Source organism: Pipistrellus hanaki, assembly GCF_964339955.1.
Source record: "Pipistrellus hanaki genome assembly, chromosome: 11".
NCBI classification, from domain to species: domain Eukaryota; kingdom Metazoa; phylum Chordata; class Mammalia; order Chiroptera; family Vespertilionidae; genus Pipistrellus; species Pipistrellus hanaki.
In genome coordinates this window covers 4,634,668-4,651,905 of record NC_140513.1, presented here as the reverse complement: position 1 = coordinate 4,651,905, position 17,238 = coordinate 4,634,668, and the positions used below count along the sequence as shown (strand labels likewise).

Below are 17,238 nucleotides of genomic sequence, written 5' to 3'. Positions count from 1 at the left end.
GCTCTGGTCTTTGCAATGATGTGCCACCAGTGGGTATCACCACCGGTCTCTCCATCTATAATATCAAATGGGGCGAATAAAAACCATCTTACAGGAATACTACTTCAAAGTGCTCCATTCGCCGAAGCCGGTTTGGCTCAATGGATAGAGCGTCGGCTTGGGGACTGAAGGGACCCGGGTTCGATTCCGGTCAGGGGCGTGTGCCTTGGTTGCGGGCATATCCCCGGTAGGGGGTGTGCAGGAGGCAGCTGGTCGGTGACTCTCTCTCATCAATGTTTCTAGCTCTCTATCTCTCTCTCCCTTCCTCTCTGTAAAAAATCAATAAAAAAAAAATATATTTAAAAAACAAAACAAAAAAAAAACAAAAACAAAGTGCTCCATTCAACCAACACCACGATCAATTAAATACCTGGTCAGGCACTGTGCACTTGGAAAGTAACTATGAAAAAGAAGATGTGCCCTAGCCAGTTTGGTTCAGTGGATAGAGTGTTGGCCTGCAGACTCAAGGGTCCCAGGTTCGATTCCAGTCGAAGGCATGTACCTTGGTTGTGGGCACATACCTAGTAGGGAGTGTGCAAGGAGACAGCTGATGGATGTTTTTGACTCTCTATCCCTCTCTCTTCCTCTCTGTAAAAAATCAATAAAACAGCTGAAACCGGTTTGGCTCAGTGGTAGAGCGTCGGTCTGTGGACTGAAAGGTCCCAGGTTCGATTCCAGTCAAGGGCATGTACCTTGGTTGCGGGCACATCCCCGGTGGGGGTTGTGCAAGAGGCAGCTGGTCGATGTTTCTCTCTCATCGACGTTTCTAGCTCTCTATCCCTCTTCCTTCCTCTCTGTAAAAAAAAATCAATAAAATATGTATTTTTTAAAAATCAATAAAACCTATTTTAAAGAAAAAGACAGATGCTATGGCCATAGGACCTTTGTTCTTCACTGGGAGGATTCTCCCCACCTCCAGGGGGCAATAGGCAATGTCTGAATACATTTCTGATCACCACAACTGGAGGGGGAAGTGTTCCTGGCATCCAGTGTATAGAGGTCAGTGTACTCCTAACCACTCTACAACTGCCTGCCCCCTCCCCCACAAGGAAGGATCCAGCCCCAGAGGGTTCCTGCTCTGAGGCTGAGAAACCGTCCTACAGCAGGACCCGGACATGTAAATGTGGTTGCAGTAGGCTGTGACGAGCATGTGAGAGAGGAAACACAGGGTGTGACCCAGGAGGGCTCCCTGGAGGAAGTGGTGCCCGAGCTGACGTGAAGGATTCATAGGAGTGAGGAGAGTGAGGAGGAAGAAAGCTGCTCTCAGTGCAGGGAACCTCAAAGGCACAGGCTTGGAGGGTAGAAAAGGAGCCTGACATCTCTTAGAAAGTAAACTTCATTCTTTTTCTTTTCTGTCTTAATGGACTTCTGTGACAGGTGGCAGGTCAGCTTCTGACAACTTGCTCAACCCACCTCTTTAAGAGCACTCGGCCCTAGCTGGTTTGGCTCCGTGGATAGAGCATCGGCCTGAGGACTGAGGGGTCCTGGGTTCACTTCCACTCGGGGGCACATGCCGGGGTTGTGGGCCCGATTCCCAGTGCGGGGTGGGCAGGGGGCAGCGGATCAATGATTCTCTCTCATCATTGATGTTTCTAACTCTCTCCCTCTCCCTTCCTCTCTGAGATCAATAAAAATATATCTTAAAAAAATAAATAAATAAAATAAAAAAAACAAAGCACTTGTAGCAAGAGCCTCCCAGTGTCCAGCTTTTCCCTGGACTGGCCGTGGCCCCCTGCCCCAGGCTGCCTCCAATCCCACTCTCTACTTCTCCCCCCCCCCTCGCTCTGGGCCCCCCTCGCTCTACTTCCTGGGCCACGGCTTTTGTAACCTGACTCAAACCCCTTGTGACAAAGCTCCCATTGTGGTCTCCAGAAAAGGCTCCCAATTTCCCCTTTGGCGGATCAGACACTGGGACAGTGAGGAGAGCGGCCATACTCACTGCACACCTGCTATGTGCTAGGCGCTGGCTACGTGTTTTGCCAACATGATCTCGTCAAAGGAGTTCATCCATACAGTGCGTAGAACAGTGTCTGGACACAGCAATCGCTCGGCAAGTGGGACCTATTTCTACCCCGCCCTCACAGTGCTTCTTACGCTGTCGGGCGGGTACCATTAGCCATCACCCTCACTTTGGAATTGAGAAAACCGGAATCCCGAAATGCTGAGAGAGTAACAGGTGGAGCCTATCTCGAGCCCAAACCCGCCTGAGCCCCCGAGCTCCTCACCAGGCAGCACTGCCTCTCGGCCTGTCGTGTGGACTCTATGGAATAAGGAGCCCCTGGGTCAAATGCAGTTCACAGAGGATGTCTTTTTAAAAGACGTCCATCCAAGTCGTTTAAAACCTAAAAGGTTTCAATGCTTGAAATAGCAAGCTTCCGTGCTTAGAGGATTTTCTTTTATGTTATTAAAAAAACACACAATTCAACTGAATAAATACATTTGGAGATCTAGTTGGTTTTACTAAGTGATTCCTGAGCAGGGCAGCAGCCCACCTAGCAACCAGAAGGGAGCTCCATGGGGTTGTACAAAACAGGAGGTTTTCATAGAAACAAGGCGGAGGCAGGGGAGCCATTCACAAAGGAAAAGCAGGGTTCTTTCCAGACCAGGACTTCTCTGGGGGAAGGGAAGGCACGGGTTTTTATCGGACAGAGGGCCCCTTCTTCCTGTGGGGCTGTGGGGAATGGAGAAGGCCCAGGGGACCAGGGACCTCACCCAGGCTTGGCCGGAACATTCTAGGTTGTTTGACTAAGATTACATTTCTGCCCTAACTGGATAGAGCGTCGGTCTGCGGACTGAAAGGTCCCAGGTTCGATTCCGGTCAAGGTCATGTACCTTGGTTGCGGGCACATCCCCAGTAGGGGGTGTGCAGGAGGCAGCTGATCAGTGTTTCTCTCTCATTGATGTTTCTAACTCTCTATGCTTCTCCCTTCCTGTCTGTAAAAAAAAAAAAAAAAAAATCAATAAAAAGATTACCTTTCTGGGAGAGGTTGAAACTGCCCTTAGATCAGGCATTAAGTCTAGCTTTGAATCGTGGGCTTTTAGCAAGTGACGCCATTTTGGGCCTGTGATTTTCTCTTTAACAAAGTAAAAATCCGCATTCCAGCAATATAAGCGACACTTTTCACCAACGCCATCAAGATGTGCGAGGTTTAATTCCGTTTAAATTACCCTTTTCTCTCTCTCTCTTATCCCACCACCCCTTGTATTTTGTTTTTTATTAATTCCCACCTGAGGATAGTTTTTCCATTGATGTTTAGAGAGAGTGAAAGAAGGAAAAGGGTAATTGTAAACTGACTCAAATCACTTGTGACAAAACTTCCATTGTGATCTCCAGAAAAGACTCTAGAGTAGGGGTGTCGAACTCAATCAGAGAAGGGGCCAAAATCTAAAATCCAGCCTAAATCGCGGGCCGAATGGTTTACTGAACAGTCATAAACTGACAATGTCATAAACTGACAGCGGAGTGCAGTGATGACAGCGCGGTGCGGGCCACATTGCAAGGCCTGGCGGGCTGGATTTGGCCCGCGGGCCTTGTGTTTGACACATGTGCTCTAGAGAGAGACAGAGAAAGAGAGAAACATCGAAGTGAGAGAGATATATCGATTGGTTGCCTTCCACATGTGCCCAAGAGGGAATTAACCCCCAACCCAGGTACATGCCCTCGATTGGCAATCAAACCCGGACTCTACACTGCTCGGGCCAACACTCTACCACAGCCAGGCACCCTTTTCTCTCTCTCTTTTTTAAATGTGTATTTTTACTTATTTCAGAGAGGAAGGAAGAGGGATAGAGATAGAAACATCAATGACGAGAATCATTGATTGGCTGCCTCCTGCACACCCCACACTGGGGATCGAGCCTGCAACCCGAGCATATGCCCTGACTGGGAATCAAACCAAGACCTTCTGGTTCATAGGTTGACGCTCAACCACGGAACCACGCTGGCCAGGGTCCCCTTTTCTCTCTTAATATGAGTAAGTCCTAAGCCTGCAGCGAGTACGAGAGGTCATATTCCCTTTCAAGTGCCAAGAATAATAAACATAAACCATCTCCTCGGCCTCCTCTTTTGACTTAGAGAAGCTCCTCAGTGTCAGGCTCAAATGACTTCCAGCTGATTTCACTCTCCAGGCTGCAAGGTGAGAATAGAGGTACGAGCGGCAGTGAAGAGCATGGACCACTCCAGGGAATAAGGTAGCTGTGTGACCTTAGGCAAGTTGTTTAACCTCTCTGATCCACAGTGATCTCATCTGCAAACTGAGAACAATACTTGTATCTAATTCATGGGGCAACACTGCAAGGGGTCACTGAGGTAATGCTTATAAGACCTGGAGAATAGGGCTGGATAACGGTCATTTTTTTATTTTATTACTAAATATCTGACAGAGTGATAACATGGCCAGGAAGGCTGGGATCCCTCTAGAACATGTTTCCTGAAGTGTGGTACGCGTACCCGCAGGGGTATGGGAAGAGTTTGGTGGGGGTACACGTTGCACCGGAGTTTGGTGGGGATATGCACTGCACCGTGCTTAGCTGCGCCTAATTCTACATTCTCATGAGTACGAGGTGTACTCAGCGTTACGAAAATTATAGAAGGGGTACACATATGTCAAAAGTTTGGATACACTGCTCTAGAATAAAGGCCAATCTTAAACAAGAATCTCTGCTTGGAGAAACTCCTGAGAACCAGCTCTCCCTGGGGCATGTCAGCTGAGTTTAACTCTTCCACTCTCTGAGTCAAATTTCTTAACCTCCAGGAAATAACAGAATCACCCAGAGAGCTTATGTACCATGAATAGTCTTAGAGCTCTCTCTCCAGAGTCTCTTCCGGGTTTGGGATGAGGCCAAAGGTTGGGTATGTTACTTAGACAAACACCTCGGGCAATTCTCATTCAGTGTCCAAACACTGCCCTACGCCAGGAGTAGACAGACTTTTTCTGTAAAGGCCCAGAGAGTAAATACTTGGGCGTTGTGGGCCAAAAGTCACTGTCACAACTGCTTCGCTCTATTATTGCAGCATAAAAACAGCCAAAGACATGAAATAAGTGAAGGGGGTGTGACTATGTTCCAATAAAACTTTATTTACAAAGACAGGTAGGGGGCCAGATTTGACCTATGGGCCATAGTGTGCCAGTCCCTGCTTCCTGCCTCTTCTATATATAACCAATAAAGACACAGACATGGGTATTTAAAAAAAAAAAAAAAAGTGATATTTAATTTAAAATTAAAGAACCAGTCCGTTTAAGTGATCCAGTCTTTCCTCTTTATACCCAATTGGAACAGACACAATGTTGGCTCAGGTTGCTAACCCCAGAGAAAAACCAAACCGAAATACAAAACCCTCACGAAGGCCCTGCTGCTACCCTGCTGGGCGCTCAGGCTCCTGGGAGGGAGGGCGTCCAGGTGGCCAGGGGCGACTGCTTTCCAGCCACACTGGGAAGAGTTTTTCTTCCACCACCCAACCCCCTCACAGGCCCCATTCCTCTCCACTGCTCTGCAGCTGGCCCTGCATGTCCTCCGCGGAGAGACTCCTGGCACAGGAGTCACCTCCCACCTGTCTGTGGGGGCACCTTCCTGTGGCTGCCACAGCGGAGCGGAGCGATTCTGAATGCACATGCCCGCGGGGCAGTTGTTTGGCTGAGATCTGGAGCCTTGAGTTGTAACCGTCAGTCACGTGTGGTCAAGGCCCCAGCAGCAAGATGGCAAAGCTGGGAAATGATCTGGAAAGAAATGCAGGTCTCAGTGATGGGTTCAGTAGATTTCACCCTGAAAATGAAACAGACAAATGCCATCTGGGCAAACTCCCTACACACGGGAGAGCAGAACAGGGAACACCACCTCCTTCAGGACTCCGAGGTCCGTCTGTCCTTCCGAAGCACAGAAATCAAAGGTCCCACGTCTTAGGTCAGCAATGCTCCAGCCTCAACACTCAGGGCCAATCAGGCCTGCGGACTCGCCCAGCCTGCCACTGGGCTTCTCAGAAGAACTGTAGGCTCTGAAGAGTGTGTGAAGGGAGGCCAGCGGGTGATGCTGAGCAGGTTTCTTGCAGGGTTTTAGAGAGGTCCGGTCAGTAGAGAGGAAAGAAGGAAGGGCTTGGCCAGAGTGGCCCTCAGGGATCCCGGAGGTCTTCCCAGGAGGGGTTCACGGACAGAATAAATAGAACTGGCTTGAAGCAAACCTTCTGGAAGGAGCCAACAGGTCGCCACAGACCCACTGCCGTGGGGCAACAGGTGTCCGGTTTGCTTTCTCTAAACCTTCCAGCACCACAGCCTGAAGCTCGAGCTGAGTCAAGAGCTGTTGGGCCAACCCCCTAAAGGGCTGTCCCGGGACGCAGTGGAAGACCAGATGGCAGCCAAGCCACCCCCACCCCACACAGCATTCCGGAGCCGGGGGCCATATCCCAGGATTGTGGCAGAGGCAGCCCAGGGCGCTACCAAAGGCCCCTGCCGTGCCCAGAGTGGGTGGGGAAGAGCCTGGCATTGGAGTCCCCTGAGAACTGAGGCGCCGTGAGGAGAAAGAGCGGCGTTTCTCTGGCACTCTGCCTCCCAAGGGAGGAAGGAGAGCACCACTGACAACGTCTTACTGCGGGACGGTCCCCGAGGGCGGGGCGATCATTCCCCAGGGACAGCCTTCCTTCCACGGGTCCCAGATGGAGTCTGGGTCATGTCACAAGCCCAGGCTCGCGACAACACATGGCCCCTCCCTCAACCCCACCCCCACCCCCCTGTGCCTGACCCCAGCTAACCAGTCTTAACAAGGTTCTTAAGGCAGCTTGAGTGGTGGGGTAAGAGTCTGGGTCTCAGGACCCCAACAAGTTCCTCCTCCCAGGCTCCTTTCTTCCTCAGAGATAGCGGGCCTCCTGTGCGTCTGTTACAGAGGGGGCTGTCCGCGGGGCCGGCCCTCGCCAAAGGCCAGCTACAGAGCCCACGTACAAGACCCCCTGACGGCATCCAATCCCAGCGGAAGGCTGGCTCGACCCCTGCCCTCACTGGATGATGCTGTCCGGCTGTCCGTTCTGGGCCATCTGTCCGGGGTCAGAGGCGGGGGCAGGGCCGGACGTGTTGCTCTGCAGGTAGCGGCGGAAATCCTTGATCATGGGCCGGAGGATCTGGATGAGGACGCTCAGGGCCGCCTGCGTGCCCTCCATGGCCTGCGCCTGGCGCTCCTGGGCGCAGGCCTGCAGCTCCTGGGAGCGGCGGATCATCTGCAGCAGGTCGTTCTGCTGCTCCAGGTGCTGGGCGATCTCCTTCACGTGCAGGTTGGTGACGCGCTGCTCCTGGATCAGCTTGGCCGAGTTGAGGGCGATGCGGCTCTTGAGCGCCTGTGGCTTGACCGAGGGGTCAGCGTGCTGGGCGATCATCTCCACGGGGGCCTCCGCGGGCAGGGGCGGGGGGGCCTCGGCCGTGCAGTACTCGACCACCCCCTCCTCCAGCGTGTGATAGGTGGTCTCTGTGGGGACTGTGGAGAGAGCAAAGGCAGTGTCAGGTCACTTTCTAGAAAGAGGGAAGCTGGTTACGTGGGATGGGCCGTATTAAGCCCTATTCTGGGGAATTCCGGCCTCCTCTGGCGTTATAGCCATATCAATACCTAAGGAAATCTAGAACCTAGCAGGTTTAGACTCTTAATGTATTTGGTAGCCAAAGGGTCAGTCCCAGATCTGGCAAAAGCAAAGATGCTAATAATGAAACTAGCAAAACATTCAGAGCACCTGCTATGTGCCAGGCACTGTACTAAGCCCTTTGCACTCATTAGCTCAACAAATCCTCACGACATCAAGAGGTAAGTCCTGTCTCCATTTTCAGAGATGCGGAAACAGACTCAGAAACATGGAGTTGCTTTGCCTAACGTCACACAGCTTATGCAGCAGGTGCAGGAGGAAACCCAGGACTCCCCAACGCCAGAGTCCTCAATCCCACCCCTCTCGGCTGCTTCTGCTGATACAGGCACGGTCACATGCTCCCCGTGGCACCAGTACCCAGCAGGCATCCGGAGTGGGAACCTCTACATAAGCCCTTTGTAGCTACACTAGTCCTGCCTCCTTCAGTGCCTTCCTGACTGCCAGTCTCCTATGGCCAAGCCGAGGAGGAGATGGGAGAGGGCTGGCAAAGTGTCCAATAAACGCTTCCCTGTCTTCTGATCACGTTGGTCAGTGGAATACCTAAGAGTTCTTCCTGTTCCAGAACTGAATGAGGCCAGCGTTGGCTCCTCTTTCCTACTTCAATATCCTGGGAATATACCTACTTCAATACCCTGCAGGGGATGGCACTCACAGATACCCAATTCCTAAAGCCCTGCTGAGAAGCACTGGCCTGATCAGTGCCGTTTATAACCTGGCACAAAGAGGCAGTTAACCGATACCAACGCAAACCCTTATCTGAACTAGAAAGTTCAGCCCAAGCCAGTCCCATTGTTCTCCAGTGGAAAGCCTTTGAAAGGACTCTAGGTGCGCTGTCTGTGCCCCCTGAATAGAGGGGGGTGAACCTTCTCCACCCTTCAATGCCAACTTCAACTGTGTGCCCCCACCAACCACGCAGCCCCCCTCTCTCCGCTGAGTTATGTTCTTACTCAGATATGTCCTACCTGTTCGACTAGATTATAATTGGCACCTTGGTAATCCCAGTGCCAAGCACAGGGTTTGGCACAGAATAAACGCTAATGTTTGATGGGTGAATGAATGAGCAGATGAACATCAGGAGCCATGAGGTTCCTCAACTGTGCCTGAAGAATGTCTGCCACCCCGAAAACCCAGACTCTCTCTCTGTCCAGAACCCATGTTTGACTTGGGCATGATCATTCCCATCTCTCTACTCACTGAACAAATATATTCTGGCTGCTTAGCATGTGCCAGGCCCTGCAGTAAGTCCTGTGAGGATATCAGCATGGTCTCTGTCTTCAGGGACCACACAGATCAGTCATGGACAGGAATGGCGGCAAAATGCAGTTGAGAACCATCCAGCTCGGCAGAAGTCCAGACTGTGTGCTGAGGAAGCCCCAGAGAGGACAAGATCATTTCCATCTCGTCGAAACCGGTTTGGCTCAGTGGATAGAGCGTCGGCCTGCGGACTGAAAGGTCCCAGGTTCGATTCCGGTCAAGGGCATGTACCTTGGTTGCGGGCACATCCCTGGTAGAGGGTGTGCAGGAGACAGCTGATTGATATTTCTCTCTCATCGATGTTTCTAGCTCTCTATCCCTCTCCCATCAATCTGAAATAAAAATTAAAAAAAAGATCATTTCCATCTGGGGAGCTCTTGGAAGATCTCAGGGTCTTCCAAGACTCCTATCTGACCTTTGACCCTTTACAGCCAACCTTCCCCGGGCTGCCCCATCTCTTGCTGGCCCTTCCTATGGATGCACACTGGACTGGGCAGGAGAGGTCACTCACTCTGTGTCAGGGTGACCGTGGCTGCGGCTGCGGTAGCCGTAGGTCCAAGGGCTACAGGGTGGATCTCTGCGGTACTGGGCAGGCTGATGATGGTGGCCTCACCCAGCAGATTGCAGATGCGCTGTTGCATGGGGGTGAGCAGCACGGGGGCTACGGCCGGGCCCCCGCCACTACTGCTACCCCCTGGCCCCGGCCCACCAGCTCCATCTTCCTCACCGGGCCCTGGGGCCTCGCCACCCTCCACAGCCGCCCGAACTTGGGCCACCTTGCGACGGACCTCGGTCTTGAGATCAGACCACTTCTTCTTGACCTCGGGCAGCTCCCTGCGGCAGGTGGCCACGGCGTTGACCCTTCTCAGGATGCCGTGCCACGCCGCGCTCTTGGCAGCCAGAGGGACCCCGGCGTTGAAGTGGTTCACCAGCAGGTGCTTCTTCAGCTCCAGCTCCTCCACGATAATCTCCACCTCTCGCTCGGAGAAGTTCATCTTCCTCTTCTTGGCTGGGACGGCCATGGCCTCTCCCTACCCTTCTTTTTTAAAGAAATTATAATCCCTTCAACCGTCCAATTTCCCTTTTTTTTTTTCTTCCTTAGCCTCGCCCCTCACCCACCCCGCTACATGGGATAGGCCGAGTTTGCCAAGGCCAAGTACCAGGCCTTTGGTAAACCCCCCGTTACGCAAAGTGCGTAGGGCCCGGCACCGACCGGCCCGGCCGCTGCCAGCCAGCGGCGTAATGGCTTCCTGAATCTGCCTCTTCCGCTCGGGTGTGCGGAGATCCGCCCACTTCCCCTCCTCCCGCCTCCCAGCGCTGCTCCGGGGGAACCCGCCCTCCTGGTTGGTCGAGGCTCACGATCAGGACGCTCACTGGTTCTTTGGGTCTGTCGCTCAGCTCCAGAGCACGCCCACTTACTGGGATTGACTCGATCATTGGTGTAAAGGTATGCCTGTCTCTACCGAGTGCTCGGATCACTGAGTCTTTATTAACTTCATTGGGAATTCGTTGTCGTTCAATCTGCAGTATTTACGGACATTATCCTATTAAATTCGGCTATTTTTTTATTGGTTTAGGGAGTTAGATTATCAAAACCCGGCCTCCTGAGCATCCCGATAGTGCTTTCAGCTTGGCCGTTGGCCAATAAATTTGTAATTCCACCCACGGGCGCAAACTGGTTTGAGATGCAGCTCACAATTACTCCTCACACAAACCCAATTTCCCACCGAAGACAAGAGCGCTCCTCCCATCCTCACGATTCCGAAGTCCAAACAGAGTTACTCAATGGAAACTGGACGCGCGGCCTCCCGCCTGCCAATCACATGACTTCTGCCTATGGCAGCGCGGTTTCCCCTGTTTGGCCTGGCTCAGCCAATCCCTGCCTCCCTCCGTTTGAATCGGCCCCAGGCTGAGCCGGAACCGCCCCGCCCACTCTATTGATCCCAGCCGTCCGGGACGATGTGGGCGGTCCTCGGAGAGGTCCCGCCCCTCCTGGTGGCAGTCCCGGCCTGTGATTAGTCGGAGGCGGGCTGGGGGCGTGGCCAGAGAGGCGGGGCTCCCGGAAGCGGCCCCTCCCGCGCGTTTGCCGGCATCTCGGAACCCGCGCTCGCAGTCTGAGGATCCCCGCGTGTCTTCTGCGTTCTCCTCGCCGCCCGGCGCCCCTGCCTCGCGCCCGATGGTGAGCAGCGTCCTGTGCCGCTGCGTGGCTTCCCCGCCGCCAGACGCCGCCGCCGCCGCCTCGTCCGCCTCGTCGCCGGCGTCCGTGGACCCGTGCGGCGGCGCCGTCTGCGGGGGCCCGGACCACAGGCTGCGCCTGTGGAGCCTCTTCCAGACGCTCGACGTCAACCGCGACGGCGGCCTGTGTGTCAACGACCTGGCCGTGGGGCTGCGACGCCTGGGATTGCACCGCACCGAGGGCGAACTCCGGGTAGGCGGCGCGCACCGTCCGCGCGGGCGAGGGGGGGCTCTGCGTGTCCCAGACTACGGGGAGTCCGGAGAGCGAGGAGGGGGGGCGGGTCTGAACGTCCCGGCTTATGGGGGCAACCCCTTGGAGCCTAGCGGGTCTGCTGGGTGGCCCCTTGGTCTTGGTGGGACCCCGGAGAGCCCGGTGGGACCCCGGAGAGCCCGGTGGCTACCCCGTTTAGGTACTGGTGGGAGTGGAGCTCCTTGACCTCGGTGGGCGCTTAAGCTAGAGGGAAAGGCTGTGCGTGGGCACAGGTGGGCACCTGTAGGAGCTTCTGATGGGCGAAAAGTCCCCGACTGCTCCGGCTTTCCCCACAGTAGAGGCCAAGACTCACTGTCTGCCTTTCCTCACCTCCTGACCTCAAGGCTAATAAGCTTGATGCACCCCTTACCCGCCACTGACAGGTTCAGCCATCCTCTCCCAGCGCCCCCCTCCCTCCCCTCTGGTTTCCATGCCAGCCATTGGCCTGGATGTGGTTCCTCTCAGAAGCATGTGGGAGTTGGGAGAAGGGGAAAGAAAAAAAAAGGGAACTGGGGTTTTAGACAGATCTGTGATGGTGTGGGTGGTGAGGACTAACAGCTCTCCTGGCTTAGGCGCGTTCCTCCTGACACGCTTCTCCAGAAGACGGGGTGGTGATCCCTTGCTGGGTTGCAGGTGATAAGATGATGCAGGGAAAATGCTTCCTGACTGTGCGTGTTGGTACCGAGGAGGGAATATCGTTCCTCCTGTTCGGGAGTGGCTCTTGGCCCTGGGGAAGGGGGTACCGTTGAAAGAGCAGTGCTGTCTTTTCTTTTCTTTTTAAATATATTTTATTGATTTTTCACAGAGAGGAAGAGAGAGGGATAGAGAGCTAGAAACATCGATGAGAGAGAAACATCGACCAGCTGCCTCCTGCACACCCCCCACCAGGGATCTGCCCGCAACCATTGTACATGCCCTTGACCGGAATCGAACCCGGGACCCTTCAGTCCGCAGGCTGACGCTCTATCCACTGAGCCAAACCGGTTTCGGCTGTCTTTTCTTTGTAAGAATCTCAAGCAGAAGCTGTTTCTTTCTCTTCTCTCAAGCTCTGTCTTTCCATCTGACTCTAGCTGTCACTTCCCTTTCCCGGATATTTCATTCACGTGTGGCTTAGCCTGACATACACCCCGGGGAGGACTGCCGTGTACCTAGTCACCTGTTTTTCTTCGAAGTTAGTTCATTTGGCCCGTTTGTACAGAATCTCACAGCCAGGTATGGAGAAATCTGGTAAAACACCAGAGAATTAACCCAGTTCTTTGGTAGGCCAGGTGCGTACATAAAGTGTTTTTAACTCATGTCCAAGATAGCTTGGATTGACATCTAAGGTGTTTAACCTACTTAGGATCTGCACGGGAAGAAGAACAAGGTTAACACCATGTAAGAATAGAATCAACAGGTTAAATCCAAGAGGTTTATAGAGACAAGTTAAAAATAAGTAGCCCTAGCCAGTTTGTCTTAGTGGATAGAGCGTCAGCCCGTAGACAGAAGGGTCCTGGGTTCGATTCCAGTCAAGGGCACATACCTGGTTTGCAGGCTCCATCCCCAGCCCTGGTCGGGGACCATGCAGAAGGCAGTTAGTTGATGTGTCTCTCTCACATCATGATTCTCTCTGTGTCTCTCTTTCTCCCTTCCACTCTTTAAAAATCAATGGAAAAATGTCCTCAGGTGAGGATTAACAAAAATAAAATTTAAGTAAGTTTTACACAAAACAGTAGTGTGAGCTTGGTGTTTTCCTGTACATATCTAAGGAGTAAGTCACTTGGAAAGATAGTATGGCTGAATGAGTCTTTTGTGCCGTGTGGGCCCAGGGAGGTGTGGGCCCGGCTTACCTTCCTGCTTCTTTGCACCTACTTGGCATGTGCTGCAGGCACATCAGGGCATCTGGCTGTGGGAGTGCATTCAGTGTTGACGCTAAGCTTAGTGCTAACCCAGAGTCACGATGTTCTTGTGATTCACGGCACAGGCACATCTGACATTGATCCTAATCCATTTTTCTGGCAGTGAATTTCTAAGGGCAAATAAGGAGAAAGCGATCGTTTTTCTGTCCAGTGTTAAAAGAAACCTTTCTGATTAGCCAAAGGTTGCCTGGCCCCTTGGTCACGTTGGTTCTAAGGGTTTTGATTCTGTGACTGATCTAAGTTCTGTTGTGTGTGTTTTTTTAATTTTGTTGTTGTTGGATTTAGAGAGAGAGAGAGCAAGAAAGTTGAGTTTGTTGTTCCACTCATCCATGCATTCCCTGGTTTACTCTTGCGTGTGTCCTGACAGTGGATCGAACCTTAGCATATTAGGTAATGCTCTAACGAACTGAGCTACTAGGACTCTTATTTTTTTAAAAACATATTGTTGTTGATTTCAGAGAGGAAGGGAGAAAGAGAGAGAGTTAGAAACATCAGCGATGAGAGAGAATCATTGATCGGCTCCCTCCTGTACACCCCTAACTGGGAATTGAGCCCACAACCTGGGCATGTGCCCTTGGCCAGAATCGAACCCCGGACCCTTCAGTCCACAGGCCAACACTATCTTAGTGAAGCCAAACCAGCTAGGGCTAGGACTTTTTTATTCTTGTGGTGGGGGGATTTAGTATGGACTCGATTACTATAACTCTTCTAGCTTTTGAATAAGTTATTATTATACAGGGTTGAGGCTCGGAATTATGCATTGTATTTGTTTATTACCTATAAAGGAGTACATGCTAGTCTTCTGGCGAATGATTTGAGTATTGAGAGAGAAAATCAGCTTTGTTGTAAATAACCAGGCAACAGGAAGACACCCCGCCGCATAAACCCCCATATCACTTCCTGTTGAAATAATACCAGTGTTAGTTACGAACAGAAATAGTGCTGCAGTTTTGCAGAACAAGAGAGAAGTCGGGGCCCTTGGGTTAGAAACGGGCCGTCTGCCAGGGGAATAGGCGTTGAAACATACATCAGACTCTGGCAGCTGCTTCCTGTGACCCTTCGGACCCGTCCGAAGGGCTGGGGTTTGCTCAGAAATCAGCTTTGAGTGCTTATCAGTGGGTGATGGGCGAGCCACGCCACGTGACTAGCAAAGCCTCTTGCTGGCTTTTCCGCAGGTTGGGTCAAGTTTTCTTTAGAAATGAACCAGCCATTTTTGGCATCTGCCTTTTTTTGTTTTGTTTTGTTTTGTCCAGAAGAAATTGGGACGGTCGAGGAAAAATTCCTTACAATGGAAGCGGGCAGCCAGCCAGGGAAATTTCCTTTGTAAAGGACATGTGAGCAAGAAGCCCGTCCTGAGACAAGAAAGGGAAGCGTTTATTTGTTTTTATTTTATTTTATTTTTTGGGGGGGGCGGGGGGGGGTTATTAAAGAAAGAAAAGATGACGGCAGGCCGCGGCAGTACTTGAGGAAAGGAGGCTTCAGCTGGAGCTAATTATAGCATTCCTACTTGAGGCATGTTCATGTGACCAAACAAAATCTTTGTCTTAAAACAGATTGAAAACATAGGTTCTAACTTACGCAGCCCATCAGAGGAAGGACGCAAGCTGGGTTAGACGTCCCTTTAGCTGAGGGGTGGGGCTGGCGTAATGCGGCTGAGGTTTTAGACGGTGGAGTGGTTTGCTGGCTTAGAGGTGCATATGCACCAGCTAGTTCAGGCCTCACAGTAACCTTGTGAAGTAGGCAAGTCAGTGATCTCACCCCATTGTACAGAGGGCGGAACAGAGGTTCAAAAAGATGATAGAACAACCTCAGAACTCATGGGACCACGAAGGAATTAGACCAGAGCAAGAACTGGAACCCAATGCTGATTTGTGCTCCGCTCTTTAACTTAGACCAGTTGTTTCTGAATTTGTGGGAGAATTTGGGAAAGAATGGGGAGAGATCAATTTAGAACCACATCTGTGTTTTCCCAAAGTAGGTTTCAAGCTTATCCAAGGATTATCCTGTCAGAGAATGAGAATCTGCCCTGCCCTAGTTCTCTCCTTGACCTGAGCAGTGTGCAGGAGGCAGTCTTTTGACCTGAAATGATGAGTGGAAGATCATTAGGGTCAGGTTGGTGATATTGCTTCACCAGACAGTACTGCTAAACTGGGTACCGATGAAACGTGTGGTCATTGGGCCCAGCTGGTGTGGCTCAGTGGTTGAGTGTCGACCCTTGGATCAGGAGGTCACAATTCAATTCCCAGCTGGGCTGTGGGCTCCATCTCCAGTAGAGCTGTGCAGGAGGCAGCTAGTCCACAATTCTCTCTCATCATTGATGTTTCTAACTCTCTCCTTTCCCTTCCTCTCTCTGAAATCAATAAAAACATATTTAAAAATATTTAAATGGGTGGTCATGGGGAGGTAGGGAGGGGGAAGCTAGACTTAGATAAGACAGTCTATAGAAAAAGAGCCTTTTTCATAGAAAAGGGATAGGCATAATTTGGCATAATACTATGGGCCATTAGAAAAAGAAAAATGCTATTTGCAGCTTGGATTAAGTTCCTATAATCCAAAATTGATTCCTGGCTTGAAGTAATTATCATCAAGAGAGATATATATATATATATATATTTTTTTTTTTTTTTTTCCTAGCCCTGGCCAGCAGCTCAGTGGTTAGTGTCGGCCCTCAGACTGAAGGGTCGCAGGTTCAATTCCCCTCAAGGGCACCTACCTTGGTTGCCAGCTGGATCCATCCAATCAATGTGTCCCTCTCACATCGATGTTTCTCTCTCTGTCTCTCCCCCTCCCACTTTCTCTGAAAGTCAATGGAAAAAAATATCTTTGGGTGAGGGTAAACAAACAAACAAAAAAGTTGGGTGTTTGTTTGTTTGTTTGTTTGTTTGTTTTTGTGTGTGTGTTTTTAAGGAAGCTTAAAAAAAAAGTTAGTTGGTATTTGGAAAGGTGGGATCAAGTCCCCTGGTCCAAAACCAGGTGAAAAATAAGGATACAGCCTGAGTAGGCCTGACCTGGAGCTTCAGTGGGATGCACTCCTTTGATGCTGAAAGAGTCATTAACTGCTGAAGTCCCACAGAAACCTCAGGGGAATGAGAGAAAGACATATTTTGCTGGTATTCATTTCTAGTCCGCTGAGTCCAGCCGCAGGTTGAATTCAGTGAACAAAGCTGTCCTTCAGAAAGGACTAGTCAGTCTTGGTAAGCCAGGCCAGACTTTTCATTTAACCATTTCTTACACTGATGTGAGTTCTCCAGGACCAAAGGATTTGGTCTTGATGGGTCGCTGGCCATCATAGGCCAGCCTCCGAGCCAGTGTGGGGGGCATGCTTTCTGGGGCTCCTTCACAGGCGGCCAGCCAGCCCATTCACTGTGACCTACTCGGGGTTAGTGTGAGTACAGTGCTGTATCTGCTTCCCATTTGCCTCAAGTTTACACAAAAGTGACCCGAGGGCCCTTTAAGTATCTGAAAACTACCTTATCTTACAGTCTCTGCTGCCATAAAACTGGGTTTTATTATGCACTTCTCACACAATAAGCTGTCCACACCTTTCATAGTCAATGCCATGGGAGTTAAGAGGACAGTCCTTCCTTGGAAATATTACACTAAGTGAAAGAAGCCAGTCACAGAAGGCCATATATTACACCGAGTGGCCAGATTATTCTGATCTCTGAACGCATAATAATCTGGCCACAAGCTCCATTGACTTGCATACATCGCTCACCCCAAGCTTGGGAAATGTGATCGTGCTGCATAGCCAAGGGTTCGGGCTCTGCCGGCCAAAGGCCAAGGCCAAGCCTCAGATCCAGCCCTGGCTGCAGCGCAGCTCCGGCTCAGCTTCCACCGGTGCCCGGGCCCACGGGGGCTCCGCAGACAGGTCTCCGCCCGCTGATGTGAGGGTGAGAGGCTGGTATGGCCCCTGGACCACTGCCTGCTTGGGTGGTGTCTTCCTG

At 51.6% G+C, this 17,238-nt stretch overlaps 2 protein-coding genes across 4 annotated transcripts in view; one reads left to right on the top strand and one right to left on the bottom strand.

Annotated features, from left to right (window-relative positions):
- Window positions 1-5,103: 5,103 nt before the first annotated feature.
- Window positions 5,104-10,649, bottom strand: NAIF1 (nuclear apoptosis inducing factor 1). The gene is made up of 3 exons (XM_084899341.1): window positions 9,420-10,649; window positions 6,782-7,494; window positions 5,104-5,756 (listed from the first exon to the last, which is right to left on the bottom strand). Exons 1-2 carry the CDS (start codon window positions 9,928-9,930, stop codon window positions 7,022-7,024), a joined length of 984 nt encoding a protein of 327 aa, XP_084755467.1. The 5' UTR covers window positions 9,931-10,649; the 3' UTR covers window positions 5,104-5,756; window positions 6,782-7,021.
- A 322-nt stretch (window positions 10,650-10,971) lies between these two features.
- The window catches only part of SLC25A25 (solute carrier family 25 member 25), a 31,854-nt gene continuing 25,587 nt past the window's right edge, over window positions 10,972-17,238 (top strand). For 2 of the 3 annotated variants that reach the window (XM_084899905.1, XM_084899911.1), the window contains exon 1: window positions 10,988-11,336. In XM_084899905.1, the coding sequence (XP_084756031.1) occupies window positions 11,085-11,336 (252 nt within the window). In that variant the 5' untranslated portion in view covers window positions 10,988-11,084. Of the gene's footprint in view, window positions 11,337-17,238 lie in introns of all 3 variants that reach the window. The other variant, XM_084899907.1, reaches the window with a different exon arrangement.

Coding starts and splice junctions, on each gene's coding strand:
- NAIF1 (XM_084899341.1), bottom strand. CDS start 9,930: ATGGCCGTCCCAGCCAAGAAGAGGAAGATGAACTTCTCCGAGCGAGAG. Junction 7,495..9,419: donor CACGGTCACCCTGACACAGA/GTGAGTGACCTC, acceptor CTCTCTCCACAG/TCCCCACAGAGACCACCTAT.